Source organism: Rhinopithecus roxellana, chromosome 19 (assembly GCF_007565055.1).
Source record: "Rhinopithecus roxellana isolate Shanxi Qingling chromosome 19, ASM756505v1, whole genome shotgun sequence".
Classification (NCBI taxonomy): domain Eukaryota; kingdom Metazoa; phylum Chordata; class Mammalia; order Primates; family Cercopithecidae; genus Rhinopithecus; species Rhinopithecus roxellana.
Window position 1 is genome coordinate 78277767 of NC_044567.1, and position 22288 is coordinate 78300054.

Genomic DNA, 22288 nt, shown 5'->3' on the forward strand with positions numbered 1-22288 from the left:
AATTTTGTATTTTTAGTAGAAATGGGGTTTCTCCATGTTTGTCAGGCTGGTCTCCCAACTCCTGACTTCAGGTGATCGGCCCGCCTTGGCCTCCCAAAGTGCTGGGTTTACAGGTATGAGCCACGGTACTTAACAAAATTAAGTACAAATTGTAAATGTGAGAAAGGAGTTTAATACTGCACAAATGGGTCAGCTCTGATATTATATACATTGCTGATCAATCAGGTAGCAACATGGTCATATTAAAGCCGTATTTGTTCCATGTTACCATTTAGCACCACTATCTTCTGGTAGCTAAAAAAATACATATATATACAGGGAAGAATTTTCCATTTAAATAAGAAATCCACATCTATTTCTAAAAAATGCCTTGCTGTTCCTCTAAGAAAATCACCTCCTCCAGGAAATGCTAATGTTGCAACATTAAATTAACAGGATATAAAGTTGTACAGAAAGTACAAACAAGCTTATCTCAACAACCAATATTGTATTCAAATACTGGAAGGAAATACACCAAAATGTCAGCGGAGATGTCCTGAGGTGGTAGGACAGTGGCTAGCTGGATATTTTACAAGAAACCATGTCGTTTTAAAATTTTAAACTTAAAAAAAAAAAAAGCTAATTTAGGTTCTGGAGCCTGTAAGTCATTCCCTCAGAACAGACAAACCACTTTCCTACTCTTGAGTTTTCACATAATGATAACAAAGCTTCAGAGTTCTAAGCCTTGAAAAATCCCTCAAGGTTAAAATACCTTTTTGAAAAGGGCCAATCATATATAATCCCATCAGCATAGCAAGAAATATTTAGCTTTGTCAGAACTAGAACCCTTCACTGTAAAAAAATTTTTTTTGATTCCCAAAAAGAAATGACTTCAATTATTAAAAAGAAAAAAAGAATATGCTGCTTTCCAACACAGGACATACTTCCCAAATGCAGTTTCAATTCCCCTAGTATCTAAACAGAAGGGCCTATAAGAGCGCTTCATAATACCCTGAAGTCCTCGTGAATGTACTCCAGATGGAAAATTCTGCTCTGTGATGGTGTGCTAAAAAATACCCTATAAGTCAAACATTACACAATAATCAACACTAATTAATAAAGTAATTCTATGCATATGATCACAAAACAGGTGCAAGGAAAACCCAGATGACTTTATTCCCAGTTTAGAGTTCAATCATTATCCCAACCAAACTCTCTCCAGCAGAAAATTTCCACACAGCCTATAAGGAGCACTAAATACCTTCCCATCCTTATTCTTCAACCAGTCAGGCAGCAAAGCAGTTCAACTTCTAAATATTTTCAAAAGCTGATGAATGTGAAAATTAGCTCAACATGTATAATGGCACATCAGCTCCTGTTTCTAAGTCCCGATCTGGTTAATTTTGTTACTAAGGAAGCAATAAAGCAAGGCAGCGGAGTATCAGACTTGAGCTTTGGAACCCTACAACCCGGAGTCTGAATCTTGGCTCTATCACTAAAACTAGCTGGGCCAGGCACGGTGGCTCACACCTGTAATCCCAGCACTTTGGGAGACCAAGACGGGTGGACTGTTTGAGGCCAGGAGTTCGAGACTAGCCTGGCCAACATGGCAAAACCCCGTCTCTATTAAAACTACAAAAATTAGGTGGGTGTTGTGGTGCATGCCTGTAGTCCTAGCTACTCAGGAAGCTGAGGCGTAAGAATCGCTTGAATCTGGCAGGCAGAGGTTGGAGTGAGCGTACATCGTGCCACTGCACTCCAGCCTGGGTGAAAGAGTGGGACTCTGTCCCAAATAAATAAATAAATATATAAATAAATAAATAAAACTAGCTGTGACGTTAACCTCTATGTGTCCTTCACCTGTGTGGCCCTATGCTCTATATACAACATGAACAGAACTCGACTACATGCTCTCTTAGGTATTTTTTTGGTTAATAAAGAGTAATTCTGCACACTCTTGGCAGAACAGCTGCAAAAGTGCAGTATATGATCGCATTGACCATTTCATTTGCTCCCCACTAGATTGGGAGCCCCCATTAAGGCAGCCAGACAGGCAGTTCACTTGGGTTGCTAGGGCCTAGTCTGGGCCAAGAACATACCAGGGGCAGGTATTCAGCACATGTTTGCTGAAGAATGAATGAGTGCCATGTATATAACTGATCAGGTTATTACCCTAAATTGGAAATGATCATAAATAAAATAATCAAGTACAAAGTGAAAAACTCTTCTGTATTTGCCTGACCTAACAGATTAACAATCTTATGAATATTTAATACTTCTGAGATTGTAATTCAAATAAACTGGTTAATATAAATACAATGTCCTGTCAAACTTTAAAAAGATCAGAAAAACCACAACTTACTAAGCCAGAGGGTTGAAAGTACCGTAAAAGGGACAAGGGAACAGTCTGCTTGACTTCAATTGAATCTTCTCCACTTCCTCGCCTCTCTCTCCTTTTAAGTCCTTCTAGGCTGGCATGTCCCTCAGCAGGGCACCTGCTGCCAGTCAGCATATGCAACTTTCCTGTGCCAAACATCAATGCACATGTCATTCTTCCTAGACCTCTCACCAGCACAGGACACTGCTAACCACTTTTTTCTTCTTGAAACACTTTCCTGGCTTCCATGACATGACATGTTCCTAAATTTCTCCTACCTTTCTGGCCATTTCTGCTAGGATCTCCTCCTCTGAACATTCTCAAAAGATGTGGAGGTTTCTCAAGACTCTACTGTCAGACTGAGTACGGTGGCTCACGCTTGTAATCCCAACACATTGGGAGGCCAAGACAGGCAGATTGCTCGAGCCCAGGAGTTCAAGATCAGCCTAGGCAACATGGCGAGATCCGGCCTCTACTAAAATGAAAAGAAGACTCTACCATGAGCCCTCATCTCTTTTTACACCCTTTCCCTGAGTAATCATATAAGAAAAATTATACTCAGTAATTGTTTCACAGACTTCAAACACCTCCTAGATACAAACACCTCCTGAATTTCTATCTCTAGCCCCAAACTGTTCTGGATTCAAGACTCATGTATCAAGCTGTCTACCTGGTTATCTCCACCCAGATATCTCACAGAGATCTCAACCTAGTACTTAAGCTCGTTGACTTCTGATGGGGTTATGCCCCAACAAACCCATCACTTAAGATGAAAACATCCACAAGGTCAGGAGTTCGAGACCAGCCTGGCCAATATGGGAAAACCCCGTCTCTACCAAAAATACAAAAATTCACCGGGCCTGGTGGCATGCACCTGTAATCTCAGTTACTTGGGAGGCTGAGGTAGGAGAACCGTTTGAAGCAGGTAGGCAGAGGTTGCAGTGAGCCGAGATTGCGCCATTGCACTCCAGCCTGGGTGACAGAGCGAGACACCATCTCAAAAAAAAAAAAAAAGAAAAGAAACCCATTTATTTTTAGAGACAGGGTCTCGCTTTGTCACCCAGGCTTGAGTCACAGTGGCATAATCATGGCTCACTGCAGCCTCAACCTCCTGGGCTCAAGGGATCCTCCCACCTCAGCTGTGAGTAGCTGGGATCACATGCATATACCACCATATACCCAACTTTTTTTTGTAATTTTAGTAGAGACGGTGTCAGGCGGGGGCAGTTCTCACCATGTTGGTGAGGCTGGTCTCGAGTTCTTGAGTTCAAGCAACCTCCCCACCTCGGCCTCCCAATGTGTTGGGATTACAGGCGTGAGCCACCGTGCCTGGCCCAAAAATACATTTAATATATCTAACCCACCAAGCATCACAGCTTAGCCTAACCTCCCTTAAACATGCTCGGAACACTCACATCAGCTGATGGCTGGGCAAAATCATCTAGCACAAAGCTTATTTTATAATAAAGTGTTGAATATCTCACAACGTTTACTGAATACTATACCGAAAGTGAAAAACATAATGGTTGTGTGGGTACCTGAAGTACAGTTTATACTAAATGTGTGTTGCATTTGCACCACCATAAAGTAAAACAAAATCATAAGTCAAACCACAGTAAATCAGGGACTGCCTGTAGCCCAAACTAAACTCTTAATCATCCCCCTCAAATATCATTCTCCCATGATCCTGTGATTTGAGTAAATAGCACCAATATCCACCTAGTTGATAAAACCAGAAACTTGAGTCACTCTTAATATATGCCTTTCTCCCCTACCCCACATCCAATCTATCAGATTCCAATGATTTTCCCTACAAAGTATATCCTGAATCCATTTTCTTCTCTTATCTCTATGGCCACCACCTGACAACAAGCTGCTTGCTCTGCAACAGTCTCCTAACTCTGGAACTGGTTAGAACCAAAAACAGTACCTGGTGCAAAGGCTCTCCCTCACTCCCCTCTAATTTCCACACAGCAGCCTGAGTGATCCTGCTTAAAATCCTTCGGTGGCTTCCCAAGGCAGAGAAACCTCAAACTCCTCAACATGGGCTACAAGGCCTGGCAGTCACAGGCTGCTGCCTGCCTCCTCCACCTCAGTTCTCCCTCACTTGCTCCTCCCTCCTGGCCTGGATCACGTTTTCTGACCGGCAGTAAGTTTTTTTCCAACTGTGCAGACGGTGCTCATTCTGCCTGGAGCATTCTTCCCCCTCCTTTCCTGGAGGACTTTCTCATCCATGGGATCTTCACCTAAATGTTGCCTCCTCAGACTATCCTCCTAGTCTCTCATTGTTTCTTTTCCTTCAGAGCATTTACCACGTGTGTAATTACATATTTGTGTGCATATTTCATTACTCTGACTAGCATCTAAGATCAATGCAGAGATTACTTTCATTTGGTTCATTAGCAAACACCTAGCCCACAAAAAGGTAACTGACTCATTTATAGGTGTTCAGTAACATGTGACTGCATGGCTGCTGAAAGCTAACAGTGAACTGTTACCAGACCTGTTTCAGAATAACACATTTCCTGTAATTCACTACCTAGGGCTTTCTTGTCCTCATCACTTTTTACATTCGCTATTTACTTTCCATATAGAATAAACTATAATTACATACAAAAATATCACATGAACATATTCTTATCAGAAAAAGTGTTTCTACAAAATGAAGCTTAATAAAATACTCTTTTTCAAAAAAAAAAAAGATATATTTAAGGCCAACTGTGCAAAATACTATACAACAAGGGGAACCTTGGTTCTCTTACTAAACTATTAAACTATAGCACCAACTTTAAAATTGGTTGCAACATTTAATCATAACATACCATAATTGGAAAAGTCAAGACAAAATGGAAGCAAGTATAATTCTCCTTGTTCTAGTCTAGAGCTGAAATGTATATTATCTTTATGGCAACAGTTTAAAGTCCCTACCATGTTTGAAGCTGTGGCAAATAGTTTAACAGTAAATGTGGCAAGCTGGTAACAGTTAAAAATAGCAAATCATTTGTATTACAATATTTTTAACTGAATTGGATAAATCATATTTTCTTTTTAAAATTTGCAATTAGGATAAACAGTATTTGCAACTTTGTAAACATACAGTATTATTCAGGGTTTGTTTGTTGTTTTTGAGAAACAGTCTTGCTCTGTCACCAGGCTAGAGAGCCGTGGCGCGACCTCCGCTCACTGCAACCTCCGACTCCCTGGTTCAAGCCTCAGCCTCCCTGAGCTGGGATTACAAAGCACATGCCACCATGTCCAGCTAATTTTTGTGTTTTTAGTACAGACGGGTTTCACCCTGTTGGCCAGGATGGTCTCGCTCTCCTGACATTGTGATCTGCCTGCCTTGGCCTCCCAAAGTGCTGGGATTACAGGCATGAGCCACCCCACCTAGCCAATAATTTAGGTTTTTAAAAACCCATTAAAAATTTAGAGACCATCTTAATAGTTGAATAGCAACTTTATCTTTCTCAAGTATACTCCTGTACATTCTCTCATGTGTTAGGCTTACTGTAGCAGAGCTGGCCAGGCAATAACTTGTGAGCAACTCTCTAGCAACATGGAAATTCTGGGGCAGCTGCTCATTGCTAGTAGCTTCCATAAATGTTCCTTTTATTTAATATCAATGAAAAGACACAAGCACATTTCACATCATGATGCTTAAATAAAAATCACAAGATGATATATCTGATTTTCTATATAATTTCTGAGCCAATTCATCCTATTTAGCAGAAAAAAAATTTTTTAAAGTTACCCAGAGACTAAGAAAACAGTAACCAAGATGTTGAAAAGGAAAGTGAAAGTCTCTCACCCCAATTATTCATTATTTCAGCTCTTTTTCTTTAACCTTTCCAGAAGAGTTTAAAGAGAAAAGAAATGGCCTATTTACAAGCTAAATATAGCTGCCTTGGCTCAAAGAACCCAATGGCATTGTTTTATGATTTTTGGGGAGAGGGAGGTGGTATAGAAGAGTTTTGTTTTTAAATGCTAAATTCAATATTTTTTTCTTTGAGAGGAGCAAATTTGAAATTTGCTAATTTTGCTCCCTGAGAAAAAGTAGATATCCTCCAGACTAACTTTTTAGTTGGTTTTTATACAAAATAGAAGTGCTGAGATCTCACAAAAAACATGGAATCTAAAAAAAAAAAAAAAAAAATTCTGTATTTTGTGAACATATGAATTTTTTTACCTTGGAAATGAAGTCACAGGGCAGAGAAATGACAGAAAGGGAAAGAGTATGTCTGTGTGTGCATGTGGAAGAGGTGTGAGGAGCGCCTCAGAGACAAAGGTGAAGGAAGAGGGGACGAAAGCAGCACATTCAGTGGGAGTGGTGAGCACTTTGCACCTGAGCCACTGGTTATCTCCCCATGCCTCCAGCAGGAAGATAAATGACTTGTCTCACTCTGGTACATCTGAGGCATTTCAGGAACACATTCTCCAAACAATCAAATAATTCTGGCTACAAATCTCATCGTGATAATGAGAAGGATCAATACTGGTTAGTTTCACCAACCATCTATATAACAGTCTATTATTTTCAAATGACATTTGATTCTTTAGAGTTGTATGTTTTTACATTTACAAAGACACACAAGGACTAGCCATAAAAATATAGACCTATTGTTTGTAAAATGTTTTCACTTGTTTAAAAAGGCACTGTGAAAAAATGAAGAACCAGCCAGCTGTGGTGGCCTGTAATCCCCTCACTTAGGGAGGCCAAAGCAGGTAGGTAACCTGAGGTCAGGAATTCAAGACCAGCATGACCAAAATGGAGAAACCCTGTCTCTACTAAAAATACAAAATTAGCCAGGCATGGTGGCACATGCCTGTAATCCCAGCTACTCGGGAGCCTGAGGCAGGAGAATTGCTTGAACCCGGGAGGCAGAGGTTGCCGTGAGCCAAGATCGCGCCACTACACTCCAGTCTGGGTAACAAGAGTGAAACTCCATCTCAAAAAAAAAAAAAAAAACGAAGAACCACATCATAAGTTTTTGATCTAAAACTCAAGCACAGCGGTATCACTAGGCAACAAGAACTAACATAACAAGGTGGCCAGGCGCAGTAAAGCCGATAATCCCAACACTTTGGGAGGCCGAGGTGGGCAAATCAATTGAGGTCAGGAGTTCCAGACCAGCCTGGCCAACACAGTGAAACCCCATCTCTACTAAAAATACAAAAATTAGCCAGGCATGGTGGCGCGGGCCTGTAGTCCCAGCTACTTGGGAGGCCAAGGCAGGAGAATCACTTGAATCTGGGAGAAGGAGGTTGCAGTGAGCCAAGACTACACCACTGCACTCCAGCCTGGGCAACAGAGCGAGACTCCATCTCAAAAAAAAAAAAAGAACAAATGTAACAAGGAAAACCTCAAATCTCTTTTCAACATGTGGTCCTACAGACAACATACAATCTAGTAAGAAAACACAAGTAATATATTCTACATTATTCAGAATTTTTTATATTGGTAATCAGGTTTAGAGAGTAAATCAAAGTTTACAGTGCTTTATTTTTCTATGAAGCTACTTAGGTGCATAAAGACCATTAGTATATTAATAATGTTAATAATATGGTTAATACAATATAGGTACTGTGGGGCTTTACATGGGTGATCTCATGTCCTCATCACAATAATAATAGTAGGCCCCTAATAATAGATCATCCTCATTTTACAGTTGCAGAATTAGAAATTCAGAGGCCGAGGGACTTGCCTGAGCTCACACAGTGAGTGGCAGCCAGAACAGGAACTCTGGCTGCTGCCTTACTCCACGTTATCCCACAGCACAGCACAAAACCAAATCCAATCTTAAGGCCATCACATGAAACCAAATGTAAAAATGTTTTGCAATATATAAAATCATTAAGTTTGAACATGTTTATTACTTTTTTTTTTTTTGAGACAAGGTCTTGCTGTGTCTTTCAGGCTGGAGTGCAGCCGTGCAAATCTTAGGTCACTGCAACTCTGCCTCCCAGGCTCAAGTGGTCCTCTTGTTTCAGACCCCCGAGTAGCTGGGACCACAGGTGTGCACCACCATGCTGGACTAATTTTTGTGTTATTTTGTAGATAGAGACAGGGTTTTGGCATGTTGCCCAGGCTGGTCTCAAACTTCTGGACTCAAGCAATCTGCTCACCTCAGCCTCCCAAAGTGCTGAGATTACAGATGTGAGCCACTACGCTTCAACAAAATATGTTTATTTTTTAATTTGTATGGAAGATAAAAGCTTATAAAAAGTCACAGCACAACCAAGCACAGAGATTGTACTACTTAGATTAAAAAACAAAAATATCTATAGGCCAGGATTGATAAAAAATGAAAACAAGAACAAAAAACAAACAAAAATCAACAAAGACTTCCACTGAAGTATTCTGGATCTACTGCAGAGTAGATGGGGATGAAAAAGTTTACCCACTGAAGGGATTTAAAAATCCTTTCGAGGCTGGGCACACTGGCTCACGCCTGAAATCCCCCCACTTTAGGAGGCCAAGATGGGAGGATCATTTGAGGCCAGGGAAAGGCCACCCTGGTCAACATAGTGAGACCTTGTTTCTGAAAATAACAAAAAAACTAGCCGAGTGTGGTAGTATGTGCCGGTAATCTCAACTACTCAGGAGACTGAGGTGGGAAGATTGCTTGAGCTGGGGAGGTCAAGGCTACATACAGTAAGCCATGGCTGTGCCACTGCACACAGGCCTGGGGAACAGAGCAAGACCCTGTGTCAAAAAGTAGAAAAAGAAAAACTACTTTCAACTCATTTTGCCAAAAGAAGAGTGATTACATTTGGAAGATTAAGATAAACAGCTACCATCAACCCAACAGATCAGTACTTTGGCCAAGTGCACTCAAGTTCAGTTTCCAAAACAAAACTATTTTCTTGATCCATATCAGCTCATTCTATGCTCTGCTAATGTGGCCATAACAAGTTCTTTTGAATAAAAGGCATCTTGCAAACAAGATAGGTTCACAATATAGTCAAAGGTGAATACTACATAGCTAGGGAAAAACGAAATACTTTCAAGCAGGGAAATAAAAATCACTTCTAATTTCCAGAAATACACACTTAAAAAAAAAAAAATAGGTCACTTTTAACTGGAACAAAAATTTGTGACAAGCCAGGCATGGTGGTGACTCACGCCTGTAGTCCCAGCACTTTGGGAGGCCGAGGTGGGAGAATTAATTGAACCCAGGAATTCAAGACCAGCCTGGGCAACCTGGCAAAACCCCATCTCCTAAAAAAAGGAAAAAGAAGAAAAAATTTTGTGACAAATTGCAGTCTCAAGTGCTCATAGGCAGTATGAAAACTGTGACATGATTACATGGGAAGCATTTCAAAGGAGTTCACAAAAAGTTAACAATAGGCCAGGCGTGGTGGCTCACGCCTGTAATCCCAACACTTTGGGAGGCTAAGGCGGGCAGATCACTTGAGGTCAGGAGTTCGAGAACAGCCTGGCCAACATGGTGAAACCCTGTCTCTACTAAAAATACAAAAAATAGCCAGGCATGGTGGCCCATACCTGTAATCCCAGCTACTCGGGAGGCTGAGGCAGGAGAATTGCTTGAGCCTGGGAGGTGGAGGTTTCAGTGAGCCACGATCATGCCACTGCACTCCAATGCAGGCAACAGAGTGAGACTCCATCTCAAAAAAAAAAAAATGTTATGGTGTCCTCTTTTCTAAAACAAACTCAAATCTGACCAATTACATATAAGACAGGCACTAATTTCCAAATGGCAATATCCTAGAAAAAGGTTGGCAATCTCTTTCAGCTAACTGGTTGCCACTAAACTTCTATTTTTCAGAATACATTAAAAACTGTGTTCAGACAGGCACGGTGGCTCATGCCTGTAATCCCAGCACTTTGGGAGGCTGAGACATGCAGATCACCTGAGGTCAGGAATTCGAGACCAACCTGGCCAACACGGTGAAACCCCATCTCTACTAAAAATACAAAAATTAGCTGGGTGTGGTGGTGCACACCTGTAGTCCCAATTAATCAGGAGGCTGGGTCAGGGCTTGAACCTGGGAATTGGAAGATGCAATGAGCTGGGATCATGCCACTGCACTCCAGCCTGGGCAACACAGCAAGGCTCTGTCTGGGGAAAAAAAAAAAAAAAAAAAAAAAACACCTGTGTCCGCTGATGAAACATCAGTTGAGAATCACTATTACAGTTAGTTTTCAAGGAGGTAAAGATTCAAACTGAACCTTTACCAAGCTGAATAGTGATTAGGATAAAATGTACCATTCAGAGTTAGTAAATTTAGTATTAAACATCGCTTAAGATTACTTATATCATTACTATAATAAAGAAGAAATGGTACAAGAATATTAGGAAAGTTCAGGATATAAAAATACTCTTAAATAAAACCTTACACGCACTTAAATAATGTGCTAGAATAGGGGAGTGTTAATTATTTGTATGTATGGGTGGTGGTCAGAAGAAGTTGGGAATGAAAGACAAGAAGAATGCTCCACAGATGCCATGTCCAAGTGTCAGTAAAATGGTTTGGTGGCCAGAGCTGTGGACTAGGAGTCAGCAGATTGGGACTGCAGTGTCTATTCTATTATTATTTACTAGGTCTGTGAATTGAAGCATCTCAAGGAATCTTTCTGAGTCTCCATTTTTTAATCTGTGAAATGGGCATAACAGTATATCTTGTTTTGCTCTTTTTTTGGGGGACCTGACACTCCAGGATTCTGTCTCCTTTTTATTTTATTTTTTTTATTTTTTTTTTTTTTTTTTTTTTTTTTTTTGAGACAGAGTCTTGCTGTGTCGCCCAGGCTGGAGTGCAGTGGCGCGATCTCGGCTCACTGCAAGCTCCGCCTCCCGGGTTCCCGCCATTCTCCCGCCTCAGCCTCCGAGTAGCTGGGACTACAGGCGCCCGCCACCTCGCCCGGCTAGTTTTTTATATTTTTACTAGAGATGGGGTTTCACCGTGTTAGCCAGGAGGGTCTCGATCTCCTGACCTCGTGATCCACCCGCCTCGGCCTCCCAAAGTGCTGGGATTACAGGCTTGAGCCACCGCGCCCGGCCCCTCTGTCTCCTTTTTAAATATAGGACTATATGATCATGAATGTGATAGGGCTTTGAAAAGCGCAAAGCAAATGTTATAAAACATAAGGTATTAAACAGTTATTATATTAAACAATTATTATAATTATCAGCACTATGAATTTTATTTTTATTTATTTTTGAGACAGGATCTCACTGTCGGCCAGGCTGGAGTGCAGTGGTGCAATCATAGCTCACTGCAACCTCAAATTCCTGGGCTCAAGTGATCTCCTTCTCTCAACCTCCCAAGTAGGTGGGACTACAGGCACGTGCCACTGCGCCTGGCTAATTTTTAGAATTATTCGTAGAGACAGGATCTTGCTATGTTGGCCAGGCTGTTCTGGAATTCTTGGCCTCAAGCAATTCTCAGCCTGAATTAAGTTTCTGAAGAAAGAAACTGGCACCTGTTTTGGGCTAACAGGACTGGACACCCCAACTCGCTTGGCTGCTGCATATCTGTGAAAGATGAGCAGGGAACATTCAATCCGAGGAGTCCTTTGGTCATTATGCTTTTCTTTAAAGTAAGCTCACAAACCTTTTTCCTGGGTTAGGTTCACACTCTAGGCAAAGAGTTCTGAAACTAAAGTCTACTTTTCATAACAAAACTATTTACTTGTTCCACCTCTTAGTTGTTTAATAAACATTTTCAGAGAATCATAAATTACTGTGCCACTAGCTTTGTTTAGCAATAAAAGGTAATATAGAAAGCAGCAAGTATTTTCCAATTCCCCTTTAGGACCAAGAACCCAGACATCCTACAGCCTGACAAGTTTTCACCCAAAAAAATGCAAACATGAAAATTTCAACATAATAGAATACATCAAATGATATCACCTATGTGTGCATGCACACACACCTCACAGTTGTATTAAAACTATAAGTGTACACTTAAAGGAACTGACGGAAATTTAAAAAAAGAAATTAAAAAGAAAAAAAAAACCTTTGTGTTTAACGTAAATAAACATAAAGCTCCGGGTTTACAAGATTTGGATAAAATGTAACCACTCTGACATCTGATCAATGTCATCACAAGGAAATTAAACTCAATTTTAAAATCTCTACTATCTCTGGCTGGGTGAGGTGGCTCACTACTGTAATCCCAGCACTTTAGGAGGCTGAGACAGGAGGAACACTTGAGTTCTAAGGTTACAGGGAACTATGATCACACCACTTGCACTTCAGCCTGTTTAACAGAGTGAGACTCTGTCTCTAAAAACTATTAATAAAGTAAGATAAAAACCTCTTCTATCTCTAATGTTATATATAATCTTTATTTTATATGGGATGAAACATTTAACACTAACCCTAGAACCAAAAGATACCCAATAGGTTTTTAGCAACTCAAAGTCCTTGCTTCACTACACTTATAGAGAAAATGGACCAATCATCTAAAAGAAACATAATATTTTACAACTGAAAGTAGCAATTCTTTACTATTTAAAGCAAATCCAAATTCGCATTAATTTATAAATAAATGACTCTGATTCTTTTTTTTTTAAGGGGGGGCTGTCCTCACTATGTTGCCCACATTGGACTTGAATTCTTGAGCTCAAGCAATCCTCCTGCCTCTCCAGTAGCTGGGACTACAGGAGCTTCAAATGACTCTCGATTGTATTATATTTCAAACACACGCTGCAGTGCAAATACATTTTTTAAAAAATTAGCTGAAACTGAAGTTTCTAGAATACTTAGTTGGACCTCAGCTTTTTACATGCCAGTCATGGAGCTAAATGGTTACCTTGTCACACAGATTGAGTGAGTAAATCTCTGTGTTAATGAATACACTACCTTATGGGCTTCAAGAAGAATAACATCAGGCACAAAAAAGAAAAGAATTAAGTCTAACTGAAGGTACCATGATTAGCAAAAACAGTTTGGTTTCAGGAATTGCAAAGACAGACTGGCCATTACAGGAAGCTGTATTAATGCTGACAATGTTAAATTGTTTACAGAAAGTAGGAAGCTGTGGGATGTTCCTCCCACTGTCACACACTCTGTCCAGTCCTACGTAACCAGTGTTGCTTATACTTCTCAATAAGCGAATACAAATTAAACAAAAAAATTAGTTGGAAATGACTCCTAGCCATTTTGTTAGTTTTCATCTATATCTCCAATTGTATCATCCAGCCAACCCCTGACTCCCATCTCTTTATTCATCTGAGTTACCAAACTATCTAGTTATCGTCACATGAGAAGGTTTCCTAAAACAGGGTAACTCAAAAGTGCAGTGGCAGGCATACTGAACGTACAGCCGAAGTAGAGTATTTTAAATCTTTCATTCAGTACTAAAAGAGACCACTTCTTACAATATATTATCCTCAATGTGCTAATTTATAATAACTAGAAAGGTACCTTAAGTTATAACAAGAATGCGAATCTTGTATTTTTCTTTTCTACAGTAAGCTATTTAGCTGACCCATAATGGAACTAACCAAAAAAGGAAATGTTTGCCTTTGGGAACTTAGAAAGAAAAACATTCATGTTTACACCCAAAGTTATTACTAACAAATGAGTAGCCTGCTAAAAACCTAAGCTGTGTTATCAATACCCTATCCCTTGTCCCGAAAATTGATTAAAGGGCAGTTGTTCATCTTAAGCAAAATGTTAAGTCATGTAGAGCCTTAAAACATGTCAGTTTTTAATTTTCATTAATAAGTTTAATAATCAAATCATTAGGTGAAATGAAAAGGTTAGTTTTAATTTTAGTTACTTTATCTGCTAACCTCTCCTATTTCTTCTGTTTACCTTTCCTAACCAAAATTCAAAAATATGTGCTAAACATAACAAAAACACATTCCAAACCCCCCCAAATAAAAATTATAATTATATAAGAACTTTCCATTTCCTAGAAAATTAGGAAATGGTTACAGAAATAATCTATATTTGCCAAAAGGAACTTAATGTAGAATTAAATTATATTATATATTTTTACATTTTTATTTTTTTGAGACAGGGTCTCACTCTGACGCTCAAGTTGGAGTGCATTAGCATGATCCCCAACACTGCAACCTCCACCTCCTGAGTTCAAGCGATTCTTGTGCCTCAGCCTCCTGAGTAGCTAGGACTACAGGTACATGCCACCACGCCTGGCTAATTTTTGTTTTTGTTTTCTTTTTTTTTTTTGGTAGAAATGGGGTTTCACCATGTCAGCCAGGCTGGTTTCCAACTCCTGACCTCAAGTGATCTGCCTGCCTCAGCCTCCCAAAGAGCTGGGATTACAGACATTTTACTTTTTTAGAAGACCTCTGTAATTAAGAATGTCTGAAAAAGGAGGAAATAAAAGTGTCAGGCACTATGCTAGTGGGAGAGAAAAAGACAAGGCATACCAAAGGACGTCTACATGATTGACAGCTACACATGAAAGTTGTAACTCTAACACACATAATGGGTACCGTGAGGAGTGACAGAAGCAAGCATGCTAGGGAAAGCAAAGGACACAGAGATCTCCATTCTAGCCAGGAAGACTGGAGATGTTTCAAGGAAGGAGACATAGCCCCTAAGGCACTGGTCCTGGGGAAAGGGAGGCGGCATGGGGCAAATTCATCCAAATCACCTGTGGTTATTTGCTAAAAATACAGATCACTGGGTCCCATCCCAGAATCCAGAATCAGATCCTCAGGTATGAAGTCTGAGCATCTACTTGTTTGTTTTAACAAGCATTCCAGTCCACTGGGTCCGTGGGCCACAATGAGTGTGATTATCACTGCATTAAGTGAAGGGCAAGACCTAATAACAGACAGGGTCAAGAATAATTCTGGCAAGGGACTACGCATGACGAGAGCTATAGAAGCAAAAAATTAGGGTATGTGGGAATCAAGAGATTACAGAGTATGTCCAGTGGCCTAATGAAATACATTGGTGGAATCACAGGTAAGCTAGCTAGAGTCTGGACTCACACAAAGAAGCTGAACTCTGTTCTGGAGGCAATGGTGAGCCACCAAAGCTTTCTGAGCAAAGCAATGCTGTGTTTGAACAAGACTGCCTTGGAGTCCAAGCAAGAGGAAGCAGGACAATAACATGGAGGGAATGAATACAAGACATGTTACAGAGATAGAAAAATCAGAACTTGGGGAGCTGCTGCATGTAGATGAGTAGATGGAATTGATGATGACTTTGAGGAAAATTTTAAGTAAGCCAGTGCCTTCTCAGTGCCTGACACTATGCCAAGCACCACAGCACATCCAAGGGTTTAAGAGCCACTAAGTCAACATAATAATGGAGCATCTATATGTGTCAGGTGCTATTAACAATGCTGAAGCCATGCACAGTGGCTCACACCTGTAATCCCAACATTTTGGGAAGCCAGGGCAGGAGGGCTGCTTGAGGTCAGGAGTCCAAGACCAGCACTGGCAACATAGCAAGACCCTACCTCTACAAAAAGTTTTTAAAAAATTAGCTGGGTGTGGTGGCACACACCTGTAGTCCGAGCTACTTGGGAGACTGAAGCCGGAGAATCACTTGAGCCCAGGAGTTGAGTCTACAGTGAGCTATGATCACAACAGTGCACTCCAGCCTAGGCAACAGTGAGACCTTGTCTCTTAAAAAACAAAAGCAAAGAAACAAAAAACAATGCTGAACATAGACTCAGGAAAAAAGAATCTCTGTCCTCCAGAAGTTTAAAATTAGATCTTGCTCTGTTCCTCTTTTCTTGTCTCTACTTTTCATCATGGAAAAAAGTATTTCTGGAACTTTCCTCATCTTTGAGGACTTCTTTGCTCCTTAAGCATCAAGTGGCTCAAGTCAACAACAAGCAGGTCCTCATCCTGAGTGGTTTTACCTATTCGTTCTTAATCACAAAGATATACTTAGGGATGCTTTCTCAACGATGATGACATGATAGTTCTGATGTTAGACAGTTAGACGTAAGCTTCCAAATTGAAAAACTGTCCATGTAAACCCAATTTTAATTAAACGGACTTAGGGCAAATATGGAACTTGCCCACAGAGAACTTTCAGGTATGCAGTTCTTCATTTATTCATTTAATCCATATGCACTGTATGCTTATTACAGATGAATGTTTCTTCTCTGACCTGGAAGGATGAATAGAGCCTGAGAAAACAGTTGAAATTGTGTGGTTTGTTGAGAAAATGAACTAAGAAGAAAGGAGATTAAGCAGCACTTAAAAACAGGAGGTAGATGGCCAGGAACAGTGGCTCACACCTGTAACCTCAACACTTTGGGAGGGCGAGGCAGGTGGATCACCTGAGGTCAGGAGATTGAGACCAGCTTGACTACCATGGAGAAACACCGTCTCTACCAAAAATACAAAATTATCCAGGTGTGGTGGCGCATGCTTGTAATCTCAGCTACTCAGGAGGCTGAGGCAGGAGAATCGCTTGAACCTGGGAGACGGAGATGAGCCAAGATTGCGCCACTCCACTCCAGCCTGGGCAACAAAAGCAAAACTCTGTCTCAAAAAAAACACAAAAAAACAAAAAAACGAAAAACAGGAGGTAGGGTGATGGGTGATGGGAAGGGGTATATGGAAGAACTCATGCAAGCAAGTCTACCAAAAATAAAGTAAGAAACATTCATCAAAGGACAAAACTAACCAGAAATCTGGGAATTGGATGGAGGTCATTTGTCAAGTTAAATTCATCATTTTAAACATGCAATACTGGCAGCTATTCATTTTAACAACAATGTGAGACAGAAATAAACACATTACTTGAAAAGACAAGGTACAAACATGATAGAAGAGAACTATACAAGACGGTAAATAATCCAATGCTAGTTGAATGACAGATATAAAAGCTATAATTCAGATATAGTAAAAATTAAGGTGTCAGTTTTATAAAAAGCTATCATGAACACTTTCCTAGAACTTTTAAAAGGCAAGACTACTTCTAAGTACAAATAATAACAGCAAGGACGGCTGGTTGTACATCACCTTGTAGCCATACCCATTAATGTGGATTAATGTTGGTGACATCATCAAACAACTTCCTAAGGAGTTTATTTATTTACTTTTTTGGAGACGGAGTTTCGCTCTTGTTGCCCAGGCTGGAGTGCGGTGGAGTGAACTCAGCTTACCGCAACCTTCGCTTCCTGGGTTCAAGTGAGTCTCCTGCCTCAGCCTCCTGAGTAGCTGGGATTACAGGTGCCTGCCACCACGCCCAGCTAATTTTTGTATTTTTAGTAGAGATGGTATTTCACCATGTTGGCCAGGCTGGTCTCAAACTTCTGCTATCAGGCAGGTGATCCACCCGCCTCAGACTCCCGAAGTGCTGGGATTACAGGTATGAGCCACCACGCCCAGCCAGCAATTTTACTTTTAACTGTGACTCCATTTTAATCATATTAGAGTAAAACACTTCAGATCTGAATTACTTCCAAATGGCATACAGTCTAGATTTCTATCACTGCTGGAATCTTTCTGGCCTTTGGCAAATAAAACCCAATCACAGCATTCACAGTTAAAGTACCGAACACTTGATTAAAAATCTGTTTCAACTGTATTCTGTATTTTTAACCTGGACTGGATACTTTTTTCCCAAACCTGTCTTCAATGTTGTGTAACAGCTACAAAGTATTTTATGGGTACTCCTTTAAGGAAAAAGGGGGAAAATGCCTGGTGCAATGCCAGCAATTTGGCAGGTCAAAGTGGGCAGATCACTTGAGGTCAGGAGTTCCAGATCAGCCTGGCCAACATGGTGAAACTGCCTCTACTAAAAAGACAAAAATTAGCCAGGTGTGGTGGCATGTGCCTGTAGACCCAGCTACACAGGAGGCTGAGGCACGAGAGTTGCTTGAACCTGGAGGCAGAGGTTGCAGTGGGCCAAGATTACGCCACTGCACTCCAGCCTGGGCAACACAGTGAGACTCCATCTCAAAATAAAACCCAAAAAAACAAAAAAACAAATTTCTGAGGCTACAATTTTGGATAGATACATTGTATTATGGAAGTCAGTGAAAAAAGTGTGCTAAAATCAGATACAGGTTGAACATCCCTTATCTGAATGCCTGGGACCGGAAGTGTTTTGGATTTTGAATTTTTTCAGATTTTTGAAATATCTGCATACACATGAGATATGCTGGGAGCGGGACTCAAGTCTAAACTAGAAATTCATTTATGTTTCATATATACCTTAAGACATGTAGCCTAAAGGTAATTTTATGCACTATTTTTACAAGTAGTCATTACAGACTAGAACACATTAGGTCTGTCCCTTAGCCTCTCAGTCTGTTCCTCCAACTCAAATACTTTGAGATTTGAGAGCATTTCGAATTTTCGCATTAGGGATGTGCAACCTGTATTACTAAACGTTGTTAAAATAAAATCACACGTTTTAAAAGAGCAAATCTCTTACCAGCTGAAATTCTCGACGCCGGTCATAGGCATTCTGTATGCCGCTGTCTGCCCATAATGCTCTTATAGCAGGAAGATATTGTAAGAAAACCCTTGTTTCCACCATTCCTTGGGCTGCCATGGGGGCCCGGGTATCAAATGACATCATCTTATCTCCATGTTGTTGGTTTGAATTATCTCCCCAGGGAATATGAAGCTTCTCTCGAGCATCAACCAGCACCCTCATACCTTTGTTTAAAAAGAAGAAAAAAAAAATGTATGGAGAGGAGTCATTACATATTATCATAAGTTTTTATTTCAGTATTATTTCCTTATACTTCTGAATTATCCCAAATCTTCAAAAAAGAAGACCAACATCAAAAAGAAATGTAACTTCTCAGAGGTTAAAAAAAATAACAGTTGCTCACTGTCTCAAAATTAGAGCCTTGAAAAGCAAATACTATTAGGACAATTCCTCTTTCTGAAGGATTTTTAACATGTTCCAATTTATAAAATAACTTCTGGGGTAGAAGGTGGTCAAAAAAGAACCTAACTCAAGAAGGAAAAAGAACTTATGCTGCACAGACCAACGTCCAAGCTCACAAGAAAACAGATACAACCAAGATATTACGAGCCTAAAAGATGTTCATTTATGAAACACTAAGAACCAACTATTATATTATAGCTCCACGTTCTGTTTGTTCCTTCGGCACCGTAACCCAACATTGAGTCTTCTAGGAACACATTCAAAATTTAAAAACTTCTTCCAGCCCAAGTTTCAATCCAGTTTAAGTCACAGGATGGCCTTCAATTTCCCTAAAAGGGAGGAAGAGCAACTGCAAAATAATACAAAATCGGACTCCAGCTCACAGAGGTTAGTTCAAACTCTTTTTTCATTATCACTGATTTACTACTTTCATTACCTTTGATCAATCTGAGCAGTCACTTGGCTATTAGGAAGTCATCTGTTTGAATAACTGAAAACCTGGTGTTTTCTGTTTTTTTTTTTTTTTTTTTTTTTTTTTTAATAGAGACGAGGTCCGGCTATGTTGCCCAGCTGGTCTGGAACTCCTGGGCTCAAGCCATCCTCCCACTTTGGCCTCCCAAAGTGCTGGGATTGCAGGAGTCAGCCACCACGCCCAGCCTGAAAAACTGTTCTGTCAAATTTCATGTCAACTCGGAAAAACTAGATTCCTGACGACTTACATCATCTCGCAATCAATGCTCAAGTAGATCACACTTACAACTCCGTGTACATTAAGAACGAGGTGTTTACCTGGCTCACAATCAGTTAACATGCTGATGCTATTCATTAACATAATTCCTTAAGTTCAGCTGCATCAGGTTACAAAGGTTCCTTCAATTAAGGACTGTCAAGGCAGAGTCTGCAGCCTTGAAAAAGACCTTAATTAGTTTTGTGCTAAACATTACAGTAGAATAAATACAACTGTTCTTTATAGTTTAACTGCAGAGGCACTAGGGCTAGAGCGGGCTGTGGTCTAGTGATTCTCTCTAGTTCATTACTCCACAATGTCCAGCTCTTCAGGCAGTTTTTCCTTTACCCAAACGCTGGAAGGTTGGGGGAGCAGGGGTGACATGAAGAAGTCCCTTATGTACCTCCTGACCAAAAATCCCGCTTAAAAAGACCTGCAATCTGTAGCAAACTCCTAAACTGCTCCCCAGATAAAATAAAATCCAGATGCACCTGAGGTACTAGGCTCTGCACCTAAATTCTGCCAAAATGTCTTTTCTATAGCACACATATGACACACAGAAACACGAGTGTTAATTATCTTTCAAATGACAAAATAAAAACCGTCTTTTTGATTTCTTTGAATGCCCAGAAACAACTTGTTTTTCACTTAAGAACAAAGCTTAACTTTAAAACTGTCAATAAAGGGTAGAACCAATTATCTAACTCAACACTCATTCATTGTCTCTATCTGTACAGGATCCACATGACTTTTAGGCCAGTCTTCTTACCACTACATTTCATCTCAACAGAACTAGTGGTACTCCCTTCCCGCCAGCCCCCAGTTACTTAGCGAAAAGGAGAGTGGAACATGTTGCACAGAAATTACACGTAAACATCCTACCTGACCGTGACACTGGGGCGAAAAAGCACAGACGCTACTTTTTCAGACTAACTGTACGGGTCCATTCTCTTCTGATTCCAGTACGGTCAACCTGACACTCTCTCAAGTTTCATATCCTTGCTTAAAAGGAGGCTGTCACCCTACGCCCTTGACAAGAAGTATCGGGCAAAAAGTTCCCTTATTGCGACGGTTCCAGAACTCCCCTGCTTAGGAGACTGCCAAGGAAACAGGGAGTTGGGAGCGCATGCGACCCCATGTGACTCGGGTCACCCAGCGGGATAACGAGGTTCGGCCCACATCGCCCGAGCAGGGAATGGGGGTGAAGGGGCTGGGGCTGCTATGGGTCTTCCTGCCTCATCCGCAGCGGGGAGGACAGAAGAGGTCTCCCCACACCCTGAGGCAGCACCCAGCTCGCCCCACTTCCCTCTCGCAGGGGGCGAGACCAGGACGCGGTGGGGGGTGGGGGAATGGCCGTGACGCCCACCGGGGAGACAAGAGGGAGAGCAGGGCGACCCCGAGCATCCTCTCGCCTGGGGGGCGAGGGCATCCCGGGCGGGCAGGGTCGGTTCCCCGGGCGCGCCCCCTTCCCGCCAGCCCGCCCGCCGGGCCCGGTCCTCCGCCAGCGACAGAGCGGACGAGGGCGGTGCCCGGCCCCGTGCCCGCCGCCGCCCCAGCCCCCTGGCCCCTAACCCCCGGCCCCCGTTCCCGGCCCGGCACCTTTGATCACGTTGCTGTAGATGGTGGGGCGGAACTCCTCGCGCGCGCGCTGGTCGAAATCCTGCCCGTGGATGATCCGCATCTGCTTCAGGAAGGTGGACTTGCCGCTCTCGCCTGCGCCCAGCAGAAGGATCTTCACCAGCCGCTTCACGTAAGTCTTTTCCCGAGACAGGCATTTGTCGATCTCCTTGGACTTGCGTTGCTGCTCGGCCTCGCCGCTCGTTAGCAAGCAGCCGGGGAAGCACACGGACAGCACGGACCGCGACGGCAGGAAGTCCGCCATCTTGCCGCCGCCGCCGCCGCCTCGGCGGGCCCCTCCGGCTCCCTCCACCTCCTCCTCCGGCGGCGGACGGCTCCGGCACCGCGGCTCGAGGGCGGGGTGCGCGGTGGCGGCCCAAGCGCGCCCAGGAGGGAGGGAACCAGCGAACTGACTCGCAGGGCGGGCCGGGCAGGGCGGGCCAGGAAAGCGGGGGAGGGAGGGAAGGAGGGCGGGCCCGACCCGGGAGGGGCGGTGGCCCCGGAGCGTGCGCGCTCCCGCTGCCTCCCGGGGGCGCGCGCGCACGCCGTGGCCGCTCCCCCACCTCCCGCCTTGGGCGGGGAGTCACGCGCTCCATGTGTCGCTTGGGTGCCCATGGGGAGGGATGAGGAACCGCGGTCACGTGGGCCGGGCTAGGGAGCACAACTTTCTGTTTCCCTTTCATGGTCTGAACCTACTTGTGGGCAGAAGGGCTTGCCCGAGCCTGGAGGCCGGAGACCAGGTCCCGGACGCGGCTCTTTGGGCTCCCACTTAGC

General features: G+C 42.2%; 1 protein-coding gene across 1 annotated transcript in view; it reads right to left on the bottom strand.

The window, feature by feature from the left end:
- Positions 1–22063, bottom strand: part of GNA13 (G protein subunit alpha 13) — a 48175-nt gene extending 26112 nt beyond the window's left edge. Inside the window, exons 1-2 of the mRNA XM_030923006.1 lie at positions 21497–22063; positions 18706–18932 (exon numbers count right to left, since the gene is read on the bottom strand). Coding sequence (XP_030778866.1) covers positions 18706–18932; positions 21497–21779 — 510 coding nt within the window. The 5' untranslated portion in view covers positions 21780–22063. The remainder of the gene's footprint in view (positions 1–18705; positions 18933–21496) is intronic.
- Between the last annotated feature and the right edge of the window lie 225 nt (positions 22064–22288).